The sequence below is a fragment of the Phoenix dactylifera genome, chromosome 12, assembly GCF_051530095.1.
Source record: "Phoenix dactylifera cultivar Ajwa chromosome 12, Ajwa_hap1_PhDact_Kaust_v1.1, whole genome shotgun sequence".
Classification (NCBI taxonomy): domain Eukaryota; kingdom Viridiplantae; phylum Streptophyta; class Magnoliopsida; order Arecales; family Arecaceae; genus Phoenix; species Phoenix dactylifera.
In genome coordinates this window covers 17,168,011-17,190,647 of record NC_143201.1, presented here as the reverse complement: position 1 = coordinate 17,190,647, position 22,637 = coordinate 17,168,011, and the positions used below count along the sequence as shown (strand labels likewise).

General features: G+C 36.6%; 2 protein-coding genes and 1 long non-coding RNA gene across 32 annotated transcripts in view; all 3 read left to right on the top strand.

The window, feature by feature from the left end:
* Positions 1-655: 655 nt before the first annotated feature.
* On the top strand, positions 656-17,235 carry LOC120111871 (uncharacterized). Its single transcript, XM_039129941.3, has 15 exons — positions 656-906; positions 979-1,068; positions 1,810-1,932; positions 4,122-4,220; positions 4,367-4,468; positions 7,300-7,383; positions 7,493-7,611; positions 7,710-7,811; positions 8,292-8,408; positions 8,555-8,620; positions 14,810-14,876; positions 14,979-15,032; positions 15,104-15,193; positions 16,358-16,396; positions 16,839-17,235. Exons 2-15 carry the CDS (start codon positions 1,066-1,068, stop codon positions 16,956-16,958), a joined length of 1,185 nt encoding a protein of 394 aa, XP_038985869.1. The 5' UTR covers positions 656-906; positions 979-1,065; the 3' UTR covers positions 16,959-17,235.
* On the top strand, positions 8,627-10,339 carry LOC149751556 (uncharacterized). Its single transcript, XR_016398029.1, has 2 exons — positions 8,627-9,940; positions 9,981-10,339. It is a non-coding gene; the product is annotated as an uncharacterized LOC149751556 (long non-coding RNA).
* Positions 17,236-17,382: 147 nt separating the features above from the next.
* LOC103716142 (alpha/beta-Hydrolases superfamily protein) overlaps positions 17,383-22,637 on the top strand; it is a 40,319-nt gene continuing 35,064 nt past the window's right edge. For 9 of the 30 annotated variants that reach the window (XR_015972026.2, XR_015972023.2, XR_015972021.2 and 6 more), the window contains exons 1-5: positions 18,101-18,755; positions 18,865-18,919; positions 19,037-19,092; positions 21,508-21,608; positions 21,785-21,854. Coding sequence is in view for 10 of the 30 variants with exons in the window: in XM_088708679.2 (XP_088564805.1) it covers positions 18,639-18,755; positions 18,865-18,919; positions 19,037-19,092; positions 21,508-21,608; positions 21,785-21,854 (399 nt within the window). In the remaining 20 variants the exon portion in view is untranslated. Of the gene's footprint in view, positions 18,756-18,864; positions 18,920-19,036; positions 19,093-21,499; positions 21,609-21,784; positions 21,855-22,637 lie in introns of all 30 variants that reach the window. The other 21 variants (XR_015972029.2, XR_015972028.2, XR_015972031.2 and 18 more) reach the window with 12 other exon arrangements.

Sequence of the window (22,637 nt, the reverse complement as noted above, 5' to 3'; positions counted from 1 at the left end):
TTTCTATGATAGTTTCATTATTGTTTACCTTGCTACTTTATTTACTTTTATTATTTGTATCTAACAAATATTTTCAACTACTTCGAGTAACACTAGTGCAATTGCAACTCGTTTGTATCTATGGTTCATATGTGATAGAACCTGTAGGCCAAATTAGATAACATGAAATATACTTTGTTAGGACATTTTTAAGAAATACACTAATCTCTAGTATTTTGAGATATCTCGTGAGAAAGCTATCTTCAATCATAAGATAGACAGCATGATCAAAATAGAAAATTAGTGCAACCATTGGGCTAGTCCAACTTGCATGGCTATGCTTTTTAATCAAAAAAAAGAGAGGAAGTTTAGATATCCTTGATTATTTTTCACCAAAAAAAAAGAGGATAGGCTCTCTATTCTTTTAGAGCGAATATAAGCACATTATTTACTCCTATTAATCTTGGAAATTTTGTGAAAAAAATGGGTTAAGAGGCATTTGAGACAAACTAGAGACAATCCAACAAATAATTGGGGGTATTTTGGGAATCCCAACAACATAAAAAATCCATACCTTTCATACGCAACAGCAACCGGAGACCGCGGCACCCACAAGCTCACGGTCTCACAGTTTCACAGATATCCTCCATGAACTCTCTCTCTCTCTCTCTCTCTGCTTTCTCTCTCTTAGGACGAAAGGAACAAAGCCGCCCACCTCCACCTCTCTCTCTCTCTCTCTCTCTCTCTCTCTCTCTCTCCTTTTTTGACTAAAGAAGTATAAATTAATCGTAGCTTAGACGACGGCAATCAAAAGCTACAACCGTTTCGCTTTCCCTCCCTTCATTTCCCTCTCCTTCTCTTTTCTTCTCTCTCATCTATCTTTCCTAATCCCAATACTCATGTGGAATTAGAGACCTATTAAAAGTGGTAGCTTTCTTCCTCTCGGCCCTCTGCTCTTCCTCCCCTGCGACTTTCTAATCTCTTCTGAAACATATACAGCCCATTTCGTTTCAAGAAGTTGCTTTTGTTTCGTTTTCTTGGTTCTTCTTGAAGGCTCCCGGGAGTCACGCTCACTTGCCTGCGGTTATGGTGAGACCCTCGTTTTTATTTAATTTCACTTGGTTTAAATGACTTTGCTTATCTGGGCTCTGCATAAATTTCTTTTTTTTTTTTTTGATTCTCCTTTTCTGGGTTTTGTTTGTTTTGGAGAATTTGATTGGAAGTACATGGAAGGTGAGTCTATCGAGCTTTGTGAGCTGTTTCTTTGTTGATTTATATGGAAAACTTGGATTTTGATAAAGATAACTTTGTGTTTATGATCGTTTCTTCTAGTTCTGTCGGTTATAATATTTCACTTTTTGATGTTTAAAAATCCTTTTTTTTATCTAATTTAATGCAATTTGCTGAGAAAAATGCATTCCTGTATGGAAATTCAGTTGTAACTATTACATGGTCATTTTTTTTAACTTGTTGATGAAAATGAAGTGTTAAGATGAAAAGGATTGGATTCTGCAAAATAATTATTGCACTGCTAATTATATTCAAATGAGTTAGTAATATCTGCGAATGAAAAGTGACGCTAATCTCTGAATACTATCTAGCCCATAACTGGGCTTAATTAATCTCACTGCAAGTCTCTTTAATCATTCAAGTAATGAATTTTTGATTCTATTGCAATCAAATTACTCTGGAAAGTAACTTTACACGCATCTCCCTGTTTGTAATTCTGATGTGGTATTCTGATGCGTTCCATTTCCATTTTCTCATTGAAAGATATTTTAGTTATTTGTTTCATGCACTCAGTTCATTTATTTCTGATTTTTCCTGCAGGGTTCTCTGTTCACAGATCCTGCAACTAAAAGACGATGTTTTTGCAACCTTATACCTGCAGCTGCTCTCCTCTGCATAGTTTTCTTCATGGGGAGTGCATTTGTTACAACTGATTATAAGGAGGTCTGTTTGATTCTTTTGGTTTACTTAACTATAGTATCCTTATCTTGGAATGTGTTGGAATATTAAATTCATCAGTAAAATATGAGCAAGCACTTCCCATTATTCCAGTATCTTGTAGATTTTTTCTTTCGATTTGAAGAATGAAATGTTTGCATGTTTTAGAATGTGGGTTACCAGTAGAACCCAGCCTTTTATGGTTTTACTGGTGCATTTCTCCACGAATTGTTCTCTAATATGATCAACTTTGCATCAAACTCTTCAACATAGGTAAATGGGGAGTTCCATTTTACATATAGTTGCTTTAAGTCATAATATTCTTTGAAAATCATCTTTTGGAATAATTGTTTCTCAACAATCTACAAGATACTTTAAGCCTTAGTTGACTGAAGATCTTGTCTAATACTTTCATTCATCCGCTAAAAAGTTCAAACACTTTTTGTATGGTAATTGTGAAGACCACATTTTACCATCTTCATGGTCAGCAAGTTTGGGTATCACAGCTGGACCAAAGTAGATAGTTTTCGAATGCCTTCTGTATTGTTTATTGGTCTTCATTCAACATAACAAGATCCTATGGGGTAGAATGACAAAAGGTGGGTGGACCCATTGGTAAGGTTATTACTCTAAGGGGAAACAAAGAAGGATGATGGAAATATAGAGAAAGAGTTAGTCGGAAAGTATTAGTTGAGTTATTTGGCCCTGTATAAGTACCTAAGATCTATCCAGTGCATAGCCGAAGTGAGACTAAACACACGCCTGTATGGATTTTCACACACTCTCCCCGTTTAAGTCTTGGCATCCTTGCCAGGCTACGGGTCCAATTCTATTTAAATCTAATCACAAGCACCACAATCGGTCCGTGGTCAGTCCCAATGGGCATGTGCTGCAGTGTCTAGCCGGAAGGGCTGAGTCCGCAAACACCACAATCTACATAGGCCATGGGCTGAGTCCGCTCTGATACCATTTGTAACAACTTAGGACGTCACCTAAAAAGACTAGCCGGAAGGTATTACTTGAGTTCCTTAGCCCTGTATAAGTACCCAATATCTACCTACTAAATAGCCGATGTGGGACTAAACACATGCTCGCACAGGTCTTCACACTAGCAAAATAACCTGCAATAGGTAGGCTTGCGGTACTATAATCACAAAAGTGAGCGGTAATTAATTTTTTAATACTAAATCTCAATGACCTATTACCTTGCCGGTTTTGTAATAGGCACCCAATAATTTTAGTGAACTTTGGGCACCATAGGAGACTGTAGACTCTGTGAATGATAATAATGTGAAACAAATGCACAATTTCCATCTTTGAGGACTTCATGCCCTATCAAGTCTATAATAGGCACCCAATATTTTTAGTGAACTTGTGGAACTGTAGGAGACACAGGCTATATGAATGACAATACTATGAAACAAAAGCACAATTTCCATCTTGGAGGGCTTGGCCTTGAATGTGAACCAGTGGCTCAGGAGAGTCCATGAAGCTACCTCCATATAGATGGGTCAAGCCCTTTTATGAGCGTTTGTATGAGGAATTGAAAGCTATTCTCACCATGGTGCTACCACTCTTTACTGTGATAATCAAAGTGCTATTTAAATTGCTCATAATGATGTTTTTCAGAAGCGTACTAAACATATTGAAACTGATTGTCACTTTGTTTGCCAACACATTCACTATGGTATTGTATAGCTTTGCCCTATTTCCCCCAGTGACCAAATTGCCAATATCTTCACCAAGGCACATACACCCAAACGTTTTTGAGAGTTAGTTTCCAAACTCAAGCTGGTTTCTACCATGCCATCTTGAGTTTGAGGGTGTAAACACGATATTTGCTATATTAGTCCAGATCTGATTGATATTTCCTTTATTAGACAGATAATTAGGCGATATTGTGATGTACAAATTGTTGTAAAGCATCAATCATAATCAGAATTACAGAGATTCATCTTCTTCTTTTTCCCTTGTTTTTCCCTTTTCTTATCAGCAAAGCACCTCTATTAATAAGTTTCTGTTTTTCTCCTTTGAATGCATTTTAATTTGCAACATTTTTTTTCTTACTGCAGATGTTTTAAACAATCACACTAGAACAATGCATTATGCTATCAATAAAAAAAAGCTTATTATGATTTTATGCCAATTTTATGTTTAGCATTTATAGAGAGTATTTTTTTTGTTTCACTTTGCAGAAAGTATCAACGTGGGGAGCAACTAATTCTGTACAGACCAGTCAAACCAATTCAAAGACCATACTCAATACGCAGACCACTCAATCCAATTTATGCAAGGTACTTTCTTTTTTTTGCAGCTTGCTTTAGTTCTACAGCATGATGTTACGTGTGGAAAGTCTTCTTCTGTGGTCATTATATTATTTATTTCTGTGGAAATAAATTCACTTACTATATTCTTATTATTTTGTTTCTGCTGGTTTTAGAGTCAAAGAAAGCCCACAGGAAGTGAACCATTGCCAAAAGGCATTATTAGCCAAACATCGAACTTCGAGATGCAGCCTCTGTGGGGCTCTCCAAAAGGAAAGGTGTGTTAAGCATCCATTTTATGGGTAAGAAAATGGCCAACTTCTATTTGATAGATGTTGGCTGTTTACATTCTCAATCTGTGACTCACTATTTGTAAAATCATGCTCTATGAAGCAAGGTTTTAAAACTGGATTTCGGTTTCAGTTTTGGTCCACTAAGTAAAGTTTTGGTTTTGGCAGTTTCGGTGTTTTAACAGTTTCGTTCCAAGTTTTGAAGTTTTGGGCAAAAAAGAGGAAAAATTTAAAAAATAGAAAAATTAAGGGAAAAAATTAACGTTATCAAATTATTTCATTTTGTTGACTTATTTAGAATCATAATTTGAGGAGGGGTAGTTTAGGTTGAAACTGAGCTGCTTTAAAGCTTAATGCATCAGATATATAATACTTTTTGCTGAGTTTGGTACTCATCCTGAACTTTCTTTAAATTTACTAATTATCCTACATTTTTCTCTTTTGTTTATAATTTCCATATATGCTCTAATTTTTTCATTTACCTAACTTTTTTCAAGCATATTTCACTTTATTTTATTTTAATCTCATTTAAGAAAAACATTTGAGCATATTTCACTGTGATCCATTTTAACAATATATTTAAGCAAGAAAAGATCCATCGAAACGAAAACACATTTTATTGCATTACTTCATTTTAATTTATCAACTTATTCTATAAGAAAATTAAAAAAAATAACTCATTTACATAAAGAAAGAAGAATGGAAACATATAACACTTTCTAATTAGTAAAGGCACACAACTTGATTTCATCTTGCCCATTATAATAGCAAAACATAGCCAAAAATAATTTAAATTAAATCAGTAGAGCCTTAGTTAAATGTGATATTGAATTATTTAACAAATTCTAGAAGATATTAAAAAATGATGGACATATATACCTATTAAACAAAAAGATAAAAGATATCTGTTCTGATTGATTTTGGCCAAAACTGCCAAAACTCAGCTGAAATATTTCAGCCAAAACTGGCCGAAACTGGCCAAAATTGACTGAAACAAAAAAATTCTGGCCAGTTTTGGACCTGTCCTGGCTGAAACAGATCAGTTTCGGCAGAAACTTCAGACGTTGTTGTGAAGTATGTATACATAAATGAAGGTCATACTACCAATTCCTATTACAATGTATGGCTTCTTTTTTTTCTTTGAATTATAGTTATTTCCACTCAGCTGGATTTTGCATATATATATATATATATATAGGTATGTATGTATACATGTGTGTATGTGTGGATTCTTTAGACCTCTATAAGTCTACTCTCTTGTCCATTTACTTTTGAGGATGTTGCTGTAGCTTTACAATTTCAGACTACATTAATCATCAATTTAGGATTCAACTCATTTTGTTCAAGTACAAGCCTGTATTAAAAGAAGAACTAGAGACCAAAAAATATTGTGCAAGTTATTGTAATTCCTCCTGTAATCCACTCCTCAAATCTCACACACAAGAATAAAAGAAGTAGAGAAAACGAATTTTTATGAGTAGATAGAATAAATATTCTATTTACTTTCGTCCAATCAATGCATTTGAGGTCTGCATCTCCAAATCATAGTTGGATTCTTCTTCTAGCTGAGAGATTGAATTTCCCAAAAATAGAAAAAAATGTTAAAATTCAACAAAGGATAAATTTCGGCTCCTACATCAGCTTTTTCTCTAGTTCTGCTGCTCAAATCTTTATGGATTATGAATTGGGATTCGGTCAACATTTATTATAGATAGTAGGTCAAGTTTGACCGGGCATTTCAGAGCCCTAAATGACCTTGAGGGGTTGTTTCAAGCACAATAGGCCTATCAGCAGGTTGTCACGTTATAGATTTTAATAAAATACTGAAATTCCATGAAAATTTTGTCAAAAATGGACATTGTATGCATAATTTATGCTCTCTTAAAATTTGGCAGTTGAATTACAATATGGCGGATTTTCTCTCGAACCTTGTCCAAACCTACTTGAAGTGCCCTGGCTGATTTGCAATGAATGTAGTGATCCTATTGGATCATAAATGTCCTATGATTTCTGATGCTTGGTAGGATTGGGATGGAACAAGTCAAAGTCAAATTGAGTTAGTTTAGATGCACACAAACTTTGCAATGGAGACTCCAATCACCTGGAGACCATAAGGAATTTCTATGACCATTGTCGACTTGTTTCAAGCCGTAAGAAAATTGTTAACATTTACCCAAGGAACTTCTTTTTCACTATACAACAACTTACCTTAAGCACTAACTTAAAGAAGAAAATTTGATTCAGTTACTAGTTGACACTGTGCATGTTTTATGACTCATAGTTCGCCGTATCGGTCTGAACCAGACAGTACGTGGCATACCGTACCATATCAGTTCGGTACCGGTATCCGGTGCAGATGGCGTACTGACACTCGATATGCCAAAAGGACTCCGTACCGTACCGTACCGACACAGTACTAGTGTGGCACGGGTACGGGGTCCGGTACCAAGACGGCGAACCTTGCTATGATTTTTAGTATCATCTTGCTACCATCTATAGGACACAAATTGAATGTCCCATATGAAACCCCTAATGATCATTTCATGTCAGATTTGTTGGAGAAAATATGAGTATAATAAAAAAATATTTTTTGTACTTTCTTACAAGTAAAGCTTGCACATGGTAAAAGATGCTTCAAAGGGTTTTCTAGGCAAGATTGAAAGAGCAAAGTGTAGAAAACAAATGATATAACAAAGAATTATTATCCTTTAGTAGATTGATCTCTCCATTTTAGAAGACATCATATCACTTATATATAAAAGGTATTTAATCTAAACATTTGTTCTCTAAGGATGTCCTTGGCAATTTGTTGAGAACAGGGTAAAACCAAATCATCAAAGAGCTTATTGGCAATCCCTGTTGGAGTAATGCAAAAAAAAGCTGTGAATCAAATTGTAAAGAAGGTACAGATAACGTTACTACCGAATATATTTTTCCTGTTAATATTCTTGACATGAGTTCTTTTTGTAGATTATTTAGTTTTCTCTGATTCTTTTGCTTATTATACTTCAGTTCCCTCCCAGTGATTTCATGGTAGTGCTTTTCCACTATGATGGTGTTGTGGATGAATGGAGAGACCTGCAATGGAGTGACAGTGCCTTGCATATATCGGCAATCAATCAAACAAAATGGTACTGTTCTCATGCATAAAATCTTTTGCAAGCACTAATTGAGCTTTTATCTTTCAGGCATCTATACCATATTGAGACCTATTTTTAAAATTCTGCAGGTGGTTTGCTAAGCGTTTCTTACATCCAGATATAGTTGCTGAGTATAATTACATCTTCCTTTGGGATGAGGATCTTCAAGTGGAAAACTTTCATCCCCTGAGGTACGTGCTATTTTGTTCTTTCTAATATATGTATATTTTAAATAATCAGGATTTAGTCCCGGGATCTTAAAGCTCAAAATTTTCTCATTAACTTGGTTTTGAGCTTAAACCACCTGGAGTAAATGCTTATATCTAGGATTATATTGTTCACTAATTTGAGCTTAAAATGCCTTCAATTGGCATCTTTTCTAAAGGTTTTGCTATTTGGCCATAAGAAGCTGTTCCTGTTGATTGTTGTGAGATCTGAGAATTTCTCTCTGAAGCTTTTCCTGTTCCTGTTGGCTGTTCCTTAACTTTCCTAATTGAGACAATCAAATACACATGTTATTGCCATAAGCATTGTTGGATTAAATCAGAGTAATATGTTTATAAGGAGTGAATCACAGGCTTTGATAAAATAATATTGCATCTTTTAGATCTCTTTGATTAGGTTTTATACTTGAGTCTTTTATGTTTGACAAGAACACTTGACTGTTACAGATATTTATCACTCATCAAAAGGGAAGGACTAGAGATATCGCAACCAGCTCTGGACACTTCAAAATCTGAGATTCATCATCGAATCACTGCACGCTCGAGAAAAGGAGATGTACACAGGTTTTTTCTTATCTTTTAAGGGAAACCAACCATTTCTTTTTGCTACAATTTCATTTGGATGGAAATACAATGCATGAGATGGACTGCTGGTGTCTACTTCCTTAGTGCTGCAAATAATTGTAGAAAACTATTTATTGTTTCAACAGAAGGATTTACAAGTTCACTGGTGGTGGGAGATGTTATGAGAACAGTACTGCTCCTCCATGCACAGGGTACGTTCATTTTAATTTGTTGCATCCATCTGTCATCACTGATGTATTGCCATGCTTTATTTTTGTCTTGAACATGAACAAAAGTCATATATACATCATGATGTCTATTTATTATGACATTGCTTTTAGTTTTTAATTGCACCAAATATTCTTTCAGCCTAGTGATATTGAAAGGATAAAGCAAAGCTTTATAAAAGGGACAATTTTAAGGTTAAAAGTGGATTGCATCATGATAAGTGATGCAGTCTAGAGGCTGGAACGAAAGGAATCTTTTAATGAGGTGGCTTACAGAAGATAATTCTTGGCCTGATGGGCATATGGATTTGGAGATTTAGATAATCTAAGCTACAAGCTTGAGAAAGATTGCAAGGGCTATATTCACTGTGTGTAAACTAGAGCTGATCAAAACCCGGGCCGGGCCGGGCTCGGGCCGGGCTCTACAGCAGAAATTAGGCCCGATGGCTATGCCCAGGCCCGGCCCGACTGTCGGATTTAAATTTTTGTCCAGGCTCGACCCGACTTTATAAATCTGGTTCTAGGCCCGTCTAGCCCGGCCCGACCCGATAGGCCCGACCCGATGGGTCCGATTTTTTCATTGTTTGGAATCTGAAAATGGGCCAAAATGGCCCGACCCGATTTTGGTCGGGCCGCTTTTCTTGCCCAGGCCCAACCCATGGGCCTTTTTTTAATGCCCAAGCCCGAAAAATGGGTTATTGTATAAATGCTTATCTTTTTTTTTTAATCTAATAGTGGTTGTAAAGGTAAGAGTGATGAAGTGATTGAAGTACTAGAGACTATAGGGGTTTGTTATGTGGTTGTGCTATTTAATATTTTACTTACCACATTTTCTTTTTTTATTGATTTTAGGATGTTTCATAGTTAGGATTTCCTTTTGGTGAGACTTGTTAGATGTCTATCCGAAAGATTAAATTGGATGGCCCAAAATACAAGTAGATTGGAATTGCACTCCACCTCAACTTCTATGGTAAAGGGAATGGATTTTTTTTTCCTTTTTTGAATTTGGAAGTTGAAAGTAGGACTTTCTTGCAAAGTTGCTTCCTCGATGGAGAATGAAAATTTTCAAATCTAGTATTCTAGAAATTGGTATGGAGCTTTGGATTTTATTTTCTTGTGCAAGATCAGCGTTTATACCAAGAATCGTTGTGCCAAGACCGAGGCCTATATTCAGTTGCCCAGCAGCATAGTTCGGCATGCCCTTGTGCTGTTCTGTGCGGCCCATACCGACACGGCAAGTGCAGGGGAGAGGGAGAATGAGAGAGGAAAAGAGAAAGGGGCGGAGGGAGGGAGAGAGAGAGGAAGGCAGGAAGGGAGGGAGGGAGAGAGAGAGGAAGGGAGGAAGGGAGGGAGGGAGAGAGGGAAGTTGATGGCCAGAGGATGCCAACGGAGGGCTGAGGAGGGGCATGGAGGGGCGGAGGAAGGCCCCCCCTTTGGTTCCCCGTTTCGTTCGAAACAGGGGTCCCGAAGGGGGCCCTTTATTTAAAAAAATTATGTGAAGTCGGCAACCTCTTTGCTGACTTCACTTAATTTTTTGAGCGAATTAAGAAAATTGGAGGGCAGAGCCCTTCCTCTACCCCACCACGCCCCTCCTCTGGCCATCCTCCTCCCTCTCCCTCTCCCTCTCTCTCCCTCTCTTCCTCCCCTCCCTCTTCCTTCCTCTCCCTTGCTCTCTCTTTTCCTCTCCCATTTTGCCTCCCCGCCTTCACTAGTATCTCAAATGGAGGGGTAGAACCATGCTATTCTACCCCCGGTATAGTACGACACACCTCGAACTGGGCGGTTCGGGTTGACATGGTGAACCTTGGTTTATACCATGCTTTATGAAAAAATTCTTTCATGTGATAACCTTTTGAAGGGAGATTAGAAATAGATAGACTTTACAAGCTTTGCAGTAACAATAATTAGAATATATGGTTCTTTTCATTTGGCCCATTGTGCGGAGATTGAGGCTACTTGCCTACTAAATTCTTCACATTGTCTTGACTTAAAACCTACCAAGCTAATTAATGGGTGTTTCAGACTGAGCTTGTTTTGTTATCAAAGTTTTCTAGTGATTGCAAACACGGTGGTGGGTCCCATGTGAGAAATATATAGATCTATGTGTTTTATCATAAAACATTAATGGAAATGGCAAGTATGCGCTACACAACATAAAGATGGCCTAGCATGATTAGAATTCTCCATTCTCTATATGTCATAAAGATGTTGGTATTGTCAAATCCTAGAGTCGTAAATAGATGATTATACTTTTAGAGAAAGATAATATAATATATAGAGGAGAGCTGATGAGTTTGACTCAAGGCTTCTATAAGTCCATAAACTTTGTTGTAAGAGGGCATAGTGTAAACTTTCAAAAGAAATTGCAAGAGATTCCACTGTCTGATATCGTTCTTCCTCTTTCTATTAGACATAGGAGCATGGGGATTATGCCTTGAAGCACCCACCTCTTTGCGGGTCTGTTTCAATATTTCTACAGGAACATCATGGAGGAATTGTACCTGTTGGTCCACCCAGCCTAGCATCTTCTAAAGGCCTATCAAAGTCTCAGCCTACATCCTAGCCGTGGGCTTGTTGATCTTCTGGAAGCAAAAAAGATCCATGGTGGTCTTTTTTCCTTCCCGCATGATTCGGGCTAGGGGGTGTTGGGTTGATATGGGTCATGCTCAAATGGGCTTTGTAGTATATAAATTCAGCAGAAAATTCAGCCCAAATCCCGCTAGATTATCCAAACAGGTCTTGAGTATTGAGGATATCCTAGGGGATTAGCCACTAGGAATATTTATGGAGGGAGCGAGGAGGTAGGAACCCTAGGTCAACTTTAGATTATTCATGTTAGCAAAGGAGACCATTGTGTCCTCCAATAATGGCAGTTGAATTGGCATGGCTGTTATAACCCTAGGAACATTTGAATAGAACAACAAAAAATATACAAAACAAAGCAAGGCATAATGCACCAAGATTTAACATGGTTCACCCAAACATCGAGCTACGTCTACTAGAAGAGTGAGAGATCCGCTATATGTTCAGATTATAGGGCAAATTATGAGTATCTAATAAGATATGAGAGAAAACTCACAAGAGCCTAATATAAGAGAATACTATGCCAAAAAATTACCCCAGAAGCAGCAGCACGAGCCGAGATATCGAGAGTTAAGACAAGTATTGAAATTTGAAAATATTTTTTTCTCTTCGCTTTTCCCCTTTCTTCTTCTCTTCCTCTTTCCTCCTTTTCAAGTTAATAGCAATAACCCTTCACAAAACACCGTTTTCACACCCACTACGTACAACTGCATGTGTCCCTTCTAATAACAACAAAAAGGACAAAGGTTCTTTCAAAGTGGGAACCAAGAAACTATTGAACCTTTGAGATGGCTAAAGCCAATTCTAATTGTGTTGGGCTCTTGATGCATAAAAAAAGCCACACGAATGCAACACATGATCTAGTCAAGAGGTAACAACCAATTTTAACTAGGTTCCTAGAGGTAACGAATTTCCATCAAATTTATCCTTTAAACAAACCTTATAATTTATTTGTCTAGGGGATAATACTATGAAATATATACTAACCTCTAACTATAAATAAATGTAACCATTAGGACCTAGGATTAGATCATACAACTAATGATGCAATCATTAAAGGAATCATGGATAAACTTTTCATAAATAATAATTATATCTCTTAAGTCGTGTAAAACTTATAACATATTTCGATTTAGCTTGTTGTTGGTGATCATTTATTTTAACTTTTGGCTTTTACTTTGTGAGCTAAGGATGAACACAACCCTTGTATTAGACCATTCCTATCCATTACACTCTTTTCAAATCTCATGGAACTTCAAAGGCTTTTTCTCCAATTTTATGAATTTAATTACTCCAAACAAGTTAAACTTGGTAGGAGGACTCTAAGTACTAGTTAGGTGCTATGGTCCCAATACAGTATGTAATGGTACATAGTGCACTGCATCTTATTGGTCGCAACTGGTACAATAAAAATATGATTTTTATTTCTCTTGTTCTTACATAGGTTTTAATTAGAAATTATTTCTTAATGCACAAAATTATGAAAATTAAACTCTATTTAGAGCTATTGTATCTCCAGTTCTCCACCATGGGCCCAAGAGTTGTTTGGGCTATGGTTTCCATATCAACCCATACCACTTGGTACTAGGCATTACCATGTCGTACCGGTAAGGTATCGGTATGGTATTAAGGTTTGATATGGCACAAGGGCCGAATTGGTTGTTATGATGTGGAACCGACCCGTACTTATTGGTTTCTTGTTCTACTGATCAGTGTCCCTTAGTTTTGTCTTGTATCAACCTGTACCATATGAGAAAATGGTCTCCCGGCTCTATGTCAATATGGGAGATGTACTATACAATTTTGGGCTTTCTATGTCATATTAGTAAGGTACCGATTTGGTATCCAATAATGGTACGTAAACCTTAGTTTGGACCAAGTTAGTGTTAAACATATGCAAATTCTGGTGTAACTTTTGGTGGTACTAAATCAATTGCTGCCAAAAAAATAGCAGCACATGCACACTACAACACTAACATGCTACTTTTGAGAAATACTTTTTTATTTTTAAATATTTTATGTAAAAATTAACACAGAATGAAAATGCTTCAAAAAATATGCCACTGTGTAGATACAGGCTAGATTACAACATGTCATGAAATAATGCCATAGAAGAAATATTGGCATGATTTGCCCCTATTTTGTTTCAGTTTTGGTCCTTTTTAAGCAAAAAAAATAAGGGAAGTGAAGGTAGAATAGCTTAACATATGAGCTTTAGGGCTTTGGATGTGTCGATTCATAGAAGAACTAGAGAAAATGAAGCTCCTCCACTTGGTCCCTCCTCTTCCTCTCCCTATTTTGAATGAAAAACAAAAAAAAGGTTCCAGACCCTTCTCATTTGGTATCAATCGGTACCATTTAGAAACTTTAGATACTGGTCTGTCTCACTCAATACAAGTATATACCAAGTGTTTCGAACTAGTTTTGTTTGTTTCAGCTAGGAATTGTCTATTGAACCTGATTTTCGTAACAGTTCCTCATTGTGTTAGTATGGTAGACCGTGTATTTTACAATTTTATCCACTACTTCAATTAATCATGCTTGATATATATATATATATATATATATTTGAAATTGAGACCATTCAAATAACTGGATGAATTTGATAGCCATTGTAGAACTTTTTTGAGTTTTGATGAATCATGCATCTATGCTGAAGACAATCTTTGTATAGATGGGCAAAAGTAAACCCCCCCAAACACCCCCTTCCCCAGCACACCACCCCCCCCCACAAATATAAAAAGAAAAAAAAGGAAAATTGTGTGTTGGTGTTGGGGGCGGGGAGAGAAGGGTGGAGGAATATATCTAGGATTTGGTGTTCCATAACATTGTTGTCTTTATATATGGGTAGAAGTTAATGATAAATTCCTTCTTGGACATCCTACTCTTACTTAATGCCCTACGGAGATCCATTTATTTTACTGCATGTGGTACAACATCTGACCCTAGAACAACTAGGTTATGTAACAACCAGTAATTGTATCCTTAGGTTAAAGGACAATTGTCAATTCTAGCATAGGTGAAAGTATCCTTCTTGATTATAAGAAAACAAAACCTCTTCAGTATGCATGGACATCATCTAATATGGCAGCTGCATGGGTAATACGTTAAACAAATACTATCTGTGTAGGAAGTAGACCAAGTCTTCCTGCAACTTAAAACAAAACTAGTCACTTGTTCATTTCCAATATCATGACCAAAGGACTGTTTTACGAGTCCAAAGTCATTGCATAACAACATACTTGTTGCTGTACATGCTTGTGAAGCATATAATGTTCCACAATTTCGTTGATGACGATAGCTTTCAAGGAATGTGATTCAAGCATCTCATCAGAAAAGAGGATCTGACTTTTGTTTTCCCAGTTTCCTTTTTTTTTTTGCTAAACACCCAGTTTCTTTTGCATATGCTATTTTGGGGCTTTGCTTCCATACCACCTTGGTCTTGGTGTTTTATTTTTTCTTCGGACATTTTGTGTAGCTTTTCCCTTAATAGGTGTCTCCTCAATATCATTTAAGATTATTTTGTTGTTGTATTTTATCTTATTGATGCAAAAATCCTTTTTTGAGAAACTAAGTTAAAATACTTTGCAGGTGGGTAGAAATGATGGCACCTGTTTTTTCAAGAGCTGCCTGGCGCTGTGCATGGCATATGATTCAAGTATATAGACTATTCTCCATAATACATGTCAATTGTTATACTATATTTTCTTAATCCAGCAATATCAAAAAATCATGTCTTTTCCTGATCCTTTCTTTCTAGAATGACTTGATTCATGCTTGGGGTCTAGACATGAAGCTTGGTTATTGTGCACAGGTAACATTTGCATATCCAAATTAGTCTTTTTTGTACATTTCTGATGGAAAAAAATCTAACCTTCTGAACAGGGTGATCGGAGCAAAAATGTTGGAGTGGTGGACAGTGAATATATAGTTCATATGGGAATCCCTACACTTGGTGGGTTTGATGAGAAGAAGGTAAGCCATTGGACACCTTCTCCAGCTTTTAAATTTCAAAGAACACCTAAATTGAAACCTTTGCTTCTCATGTCAGACTTAATTTTCATATGTGTTTTTGATTTATTTGGTTTTCTTGTTAAAAAAGAAGATATTTGGTTTTACCATTGGTGCTCAAACTCAGAGTTTTGACTCACCAATTTTCTTAGCTGCTAGGCGATTGTTTGTTAAGATTTTAATCATTTTCACCAAATATTCTTGTTTGTAAATCCCCATCATGGACTGTATTTAATTGTCTTTTACCTTAGGATCAGAAAATTAACTTCTGATTTAACATATTGCCTAACTGGTAGTCTGGTGCAATAATCTATTAAACAATGACCTCTCATCAAATGCAAATTGGCTTTTCTTTCTTTTCTTCTGTTTAATTTTTTTAGTTATTTGTTTGTATCAAGAATTCTTGTTTTGTTGCATGTGATTTGAGGTTCACAATCAAATATATAGTGTAAGGTAATTTTCTGATTTTCTATACGATTTTTTTCATCAAATCCCACTGCCAGAAACTCTCAATTTAGCTTTGCAGTACTATATCTTCCCTTTATCCATTCCACTACAATTTTATATCCTCAATAATCAGCACATCTTTGTGTTATAATCACCAAGTGGAGCATAGTTGCCTCAGTGTATCTGTTAGTTAGCTGGATTCTCCTTAGGTAGTTCATACTTCATAATGATCTACGGAACATTATGTACAGAAACTTTTAGTGCACTTATGTGTAACTTCAAAATTTAAATTGGTATTTCATTGATAGTAATATATGGACTGCCGTAGCACCCTGTACTGCCCGATATGGGGCATGCCATACCATACTGAATAGGAACCGGTACGAAACTCTAAGTTTGAATTGGTACAGGCCCCATTCGGTCTTGTACCGAAGTGTACCGAGGCATACCAAGGTATGTACCGACTCATACCAAGGTGTATAGAGATAAAATGTAAGAAAAATAGTTCGAGGATTGTTTCAGTATGAGGTATGTACCATAGTCCATACTGTGCAGACCATACCGTACCAAAACCATCAGAGCCAAAGCCTTCTTATGTGGAAAAAGTGGTAGGTCTGCTGGTTATTCAATTTGCATTCTCAATCAGTTTACCGGACTGACTGCATATTTTTGATCTGGCAGGTGCATCCTGGATCACATACTTTCAATGAGAGACTGGCAGTAAGTATCTTATCTACCATAGCTTGTGTTTGAGCCATTCATTCTATCGCCCACATTATTGGGTGTCCATATCCATGATTTAATCCAAATAATTACAAAATCAACTGTGCCCATCACAGATCCATTTTCCATTCCGAATTCACAGATTACTTTTGGCATATGATTGATATATGAATATCTGGAAACAAAGGCAGTTCCTCCAAGTATAATGCTTATAGTGGAAGGATAAAACCAAAGCAAAGTATTTATGAGGGTTTCTTTCTGAGTTGTCAGTCCAATGCAGACTGAAGTTGAGCTTACAGACTTTGAGGAAACCTACATACGCTTACAGCTTATAGAATAAAGAGTCATCTTTTGGCTGTGATATCTAGAACTAGTGCAGATCAATCTCCTTGTGCTTTTGCTATCTCTTGCTATGTTTAATAGGTTGAGCTTTGTGCAGGTGAGGAAGCGGTCTTATGTTGAATTGGAGATTTTCAGAAATAGATGGCAAATGGCTGTCACAGAGGACAAGTGCTGGATTGACCCATATCCTGAGTCCTCGAAGAACTCAAGTCATTAGTACAGTTTTTCTTGTTTTTCCATTCAGCACCCTCTCAACATCCTTTATCAAGACAAGCTCAACTCATACGCTACTATTGCACCCAAGCAAGGAACTACTGGAGAGAGTCCATAGAGACTATCTATGGGCTGGCATACAGGGATAGATACTATCTGAAATTCTCGTTAGAGCAGATATTTAAAAGTGAAGCTTATGAGATCTACACCTAGAATCTATATTCAAAGAATGTAATTATATTATTCATTATTTTTTAATAATAGAAAATATATCATGAAAATTGTGCAGTGTTGCTTTATACATTCCATTGTATATTAAAAAAAATCATTCGCTTTACTCTGTTCAATTTGGAGCATTTGAGTGCGGTCGAAGAACATCTGCTACATAAAGGAACTTTTCATTGATATTAAAGTCTGTGCAGGATTATTATTTCTTATTCGTTAGCCAAGTGTCAGACGAGGTAAAGAGAAGGATTCCTATAAAGGTGTCAATTTAAACATAACACTTATGTAGAAAATTTACCATTGGTATTTTGCTATAAATAGAAGACTTTCTGTAATTCTATCCAGATCTGCACTGGATTGGGAGATAGTGTACGAATTGGCAGGGGTGGGGGGAGGGGGGCATGTAAATTTTAGAAATCCATGTACGTGGGTTGTGGAGATTTTTCGGGAGTTTGTGGCTCCCTTGGCTCATCCTCTACTTATGTTATAATCTTTGCTTGCTGCCAGGCTTCACATTATTAGTTGCTTAGTTTATGATAGTTAATGCGATGCTAGGTTAGTATTTTCTTATTAGCTTGTTTGAGTTTAAATATTGTTTGTCTATGCGAAACCCATTCTCAATGGATTAGTTGGAATATTTAGATGTAAACCATTCCGATATCAATAGGTGACCTTGAAGCGATAGAACTTTTGCTCCATCTCTAAATTATGGTGTTATTTTTAGGGTTTCAACTACTAGCTAAGTTATCGGATAAGTCTTGATGCAGTGATAAGATTGTTTTATTATGACTTAGATATTACAAGTTTAAAATACTAAAATAATCTCTTAGTATGGCTATGTACATATCTGATCCTTTTTTAGAGCTTGTAGTGATAGGAGCCTTAGGGTGTCTTTTTTAACTGCTAGCTTATTTGCTAAAGTTAATGGATATTGGTACTAGTGATATGGATTTGAATCCTGCACTCATCCAACTTCAACAAGGTTTACACCTATCCTAGTTTTGAAAAACCAGCCTTTTGGTCACTTTGATTCCATATAATTCATTATCTGCATTTATTCCACTTTAGCTATGCTCCTATTTGTTCTTTATGGCACCTACATTTGTTATGTACCCGCTAAATTATTCTCGTTGATGTGGCAAAAGATAATTGGTCCAATTCACACGAAAATGTTGAGTAGCGGGAGCCAGTCGCATTTGCCCGTTAGTTGTTGCACTTGCCAAACGGTATTTATTTACTGGTTATTTTCCGGGCATCCGCTCTGATCCGACGGATGTAATGTTTATTACCGCCGGTTAAATTCCCGGGAGGATTTTCCCGCGAAAAAGGAACACAGGGAGGCTTGGAGAAGCGAGGGCCAGAGAAACCCTATCCCTCTCCCTCCAAATACAAAATAGAAATCCCTTACCCTAACCCTAGCCATGAAATCCTCCCACCGATTGGCTCTTCTCCATCCCCCATGGCTGTCCCAGCTAGCGCTTCCACCATCTGCTCTCTTCCTCGATCCCTTCCCAATTCCCGATACCGACGGCAGACGCTTCGATTTAGGTGCATGTCGAGCCCTAGCGGCGAGGAGGTACTCCACTTTGATTTTAATGAGCAGGATTTGGTTCTTGTTTTCTATGGATTGGCATTTAATCAATCGCCTGAACTGATGGGAATCTTGTGATTGGATCCTCCCTCAGGAGTATTTGGTGGACGCGCCAGTCTCGATTGGAGATGGGTTTTCTTTCAGTGGAGGTTTTGTTTCTTTCACTTTTATGGTTTTTGATTTGATAGGATAAAGAAAAGAAGGCAATTTTGAGTGTCTGAGAGTGTTGATAATTTAATTCTGGAGATGCATGGTGATTGGAACAGGAAAATATTCAGATGGACCTAGTCGATCCGATGAATGGTTTGCTCAGGGGAAAATGGTAATTTCTGATCCCGTTTCTGTTTCTTGAATAAATTGTTAACCAAGAACCAGGAAACGTTTGGAATTTTATTCTATTGAAAAAGCAAGCCACTTTGACTGACCATCTGCATTGTTATATGTATATGACTATGTGATATTATGCCTCTTCTCATACTTATTGTGGGTTTGCAAAGATGGTCAAATTTGAAATCTGGGGGCTAAGAATCATGAACAACACCAAGATTAGATTGTACGGTGATTATATTAGTCTTATAAATAATAAAAATGGAATGTTTAAATGGGATAAATTGAGGACCTGTTTGGTATTGTTCTTGTTTTTCTGTTTTCGTTTTCCTACAAAGAAGTGAAATATCACCTGAAGATTGTTGCTGAAGGTAGCATTTGCAGGGAATTTCTGCTATTCCTTGTTTTTATTTTCACTTTTTTTTGAAAGCAATAGATCTTTGCTGCCAAAATCTCTAAACAATTTACAAATAATCTGAAAAGAAAAGGCTTTCATCCTACATATTGGTTCAGTCTAGTTCAGTTTTCTTCTTGGATTTTTGAAAGCACAGAAAACAAAAGCAACACCAAAGGGGCCCTAACTTTACTGAACTTAGTTTATGAAATCACGAGAATGACGAAAATAGATGGTTGCCTTGATGAATGCAGATTTGTGTGTGTCATGTGCCATTATCTTAATAAATGACAATTACATCCTGCATTCACGATGTGTCACACATACATTGTAAGGGTACCAGTCCCAAGAATTTCTTTTGATAACCTTTGTTTTTCTTGAAAATCTTGATATACAAGAATTCCAACATATGAACTGACCTATTTAATTCTTACAAAACAATTCAAATTGAGGGATTTCCACCGCCTTCTAAAACTAGTTTCAACAATGCCATAAATAAATTATAACTTGAGCCCTAGAGAATGTATGAAGTATGAACTATGAATCACTTATATTACAAGTTTGCTTCTTTCAACGAGATCAGGGGCTAAGAGAAAAAGGCAACCAAAATTGGAACCAGGGGGGCACCTTTTCTTAAATTTTTTTCCAGTTTTCAACAAGGTTTGAAGAGCCAACTATGCCGCAGTATGTACAGTCCTATACTGTGTATGTACAGCATAATATAATGGTCAGGGTCAACAAACTACGAGTAGACACAGGAGCATACCATGGTACTTACCATGCTTAAATGTGGTTGGTACATCCCCACACTGTGATACTTCAATCTAGGGGTCCTATCTGGTCGAGCTGGGTCCTGGTTTAAATAAACCCAGACCCATACCCATTGGGATTTTGGGTCTAACTTTTTTGCCATACCCAGTGCATTGAAGGATCGAGTCAGGTCTAGGTTCGAGAAGTAAAAGTGTGCATCAGGTTCGAGTCAGATGGGGATCAGGTCTGGGTATCCATCAGGTATCAAACACAATTTCTTGAAGAGTTAATCAAGCTAAAACAATCCGTGCTTGAATAAGTTATCAATGAATCGTCCAATACATGCTGCAAAAATTAAATCATGAAAACAAGTACTTGATAGTTAACTGTATAACAATGATTGACTAGAAGTTATAAGATACACCTAAAGTCAAGTATCAACACTCAAACATGTCCTAACATGCCATTACTTTTTATTTTTCTACCCCCTATTAATTATAGAATTGAAGGATACATAAATAAAATTAGCATTTTATATGTATATATGTATGTATGAATGAGCTGGGTAATTATGGGGGTTAAGGTCGGGTTGGGTCTAAAATTCTCAAATCCAGACCAACCTCAAAGTTTCAACCAATCTAACTTTGGACCATATCCAACCCATTCATCATTCGGTCTGTGTGGGGTCCAGCTCAGGGTTGGGTTGGGTACTGGGTTTGTAGGTTGGATTGACAATCCTACTTCAAACCTTGCTTGTCAGGAAAATCCAAAATAAGTTTTCATGATCGTGTAGAAAGTTTTCTCAACAATACAGTCATAGTCATAAAATAGAGGAGAACAAGGCCTCTTTTTCGTGTATAAGTCAATTATTGTATTATTTCAATGACTAAATTCAATATTATTCAATTACAAAGGGCATTCTAGAAGCCTAAGCTCTTTTCTTGAAAATCTACCAGCCATATGTTGAAGTTGAAGGTTTATGAAAACAAGTTAGTCATTGACCACTCTAAAGCCGTAAGAAAAGATGTTATGATGCTATAAATCCCTTGAGAGCTGCACCTCCTCCTGTCCTCCCTCTTTTATGTGAACACAATATATAGAGTTTCAATGTACTTTTGGGCATAAATATTCATGCCCACATCTTTGCAAAACTTTTTTGGTAATTGAATCTTTGCAAAACTTTTTATCACCTCATCTATTTCACCTTTATATGCTGGCATCGCTATTTTTGAGTCCCATGATGATATTCTAACCTCAGTGTTTTAGATCAAAGCTCATCCTGTATATGGAGGCAAAGGGAAAGCAAAGGATCCAATATTTGGTCTTACAATGGGTGCTGGTTCGCAATCCCCAGCCGATGTTTTCAGGTGAATTCAGCGATCTGTGTGATTAGGAAGCTATCAGCTTATTTGGAGTACTCAGGAAACCTGCAAGCCTGGAGTCCTGGTATTTTGAAGCCATAGGCCTCCATGTTAGGCTAAGCTTTCAATACATCTATCCCATGGTTTTTCTTGTCATGAATATGGTGTTTTTTTCTCTTTAGATGGTTCTGCATCGAGAAGGGAAGCTCTGCAAATCCTTTGGTCATTTTAATTCATGGTTTTCCGTCACAAGTAAGGTTCTTGGTATTTATAATGGTTTTACAGAACATCCAATACACTTTTAGTAATGTTTCTGGATTCTTGCAAATGAATGCCATTTTAGTTGTATCGCTATTTATATTCATGGTAATCTTGGACCTAGTTAAAATTTTGGGTTTTTTTTTGGAATAAATGAGGAAGAAACAATGTATGGCACAATATCCTATGACTATGTGTTAGATTCACAATTAAGATTGAGGAGATTATCATCAATTCAATACAATACATAACTGACTCTAGATCTTGTCATGTCCAGGTTTACTAACTGAATTTGAGGGAAGTAAATGCAATATGGCAGAACAATTTCCATAAGAAATGAACCTTTGGGAGATGTTTTTTAGAATCTTTGTTTTTGGAGTAATATGTTTATGATGGTTCAATGCAATTATAGAAATAAATGATTGAAAAATTTTCATGAATTGTACTTGTTGCTGTTTTGTTGGTTCACTGAAAGAAATGAGCGTATAAAAGATAGGGAAGAAACCTCTTCAGATGCTAAGTTGTCTTCTATACAAATAATGCTAGATAGGGTTGCAAATGAATCAAGCTGCTTGTGAATATCTCCAGATTTTCTGACTCAGAAGCTTGTTCAGGCTTGAGCATCAACTAAATAAATCAAGCTCAATGTAATCGCAAGCTAAATTATTTAGAAACAAGCTTGAGCAACACCAAGTTGGATCCTCTTGGGCTCGTAAATAGTTGAAGTATTTGACATTCTTATAGTTAAATTCTTGTAAAACTTTAGAAAGAGAACGC

Excerpts from the sequence above, each read along its gene's own strand:
- LOC120111871 (XM_039129941.3), top strand. Across the intron at positions 4,469-7,299 it reads GGGGCTCTCCAAAAGGAAAG|GGTAAAACCAAATCATCAAA; the intron begins GTGTGTTAAGCA and ends TGTTGAGAACAG. Across the intron at positions 8,409-8,554 it reads AGAAAAGGAGATGTACACAG|AAGGATTTACAAGTTCACTG; the intron begins GTTTTTTCTTAT and ends TTGTTTCAACAG.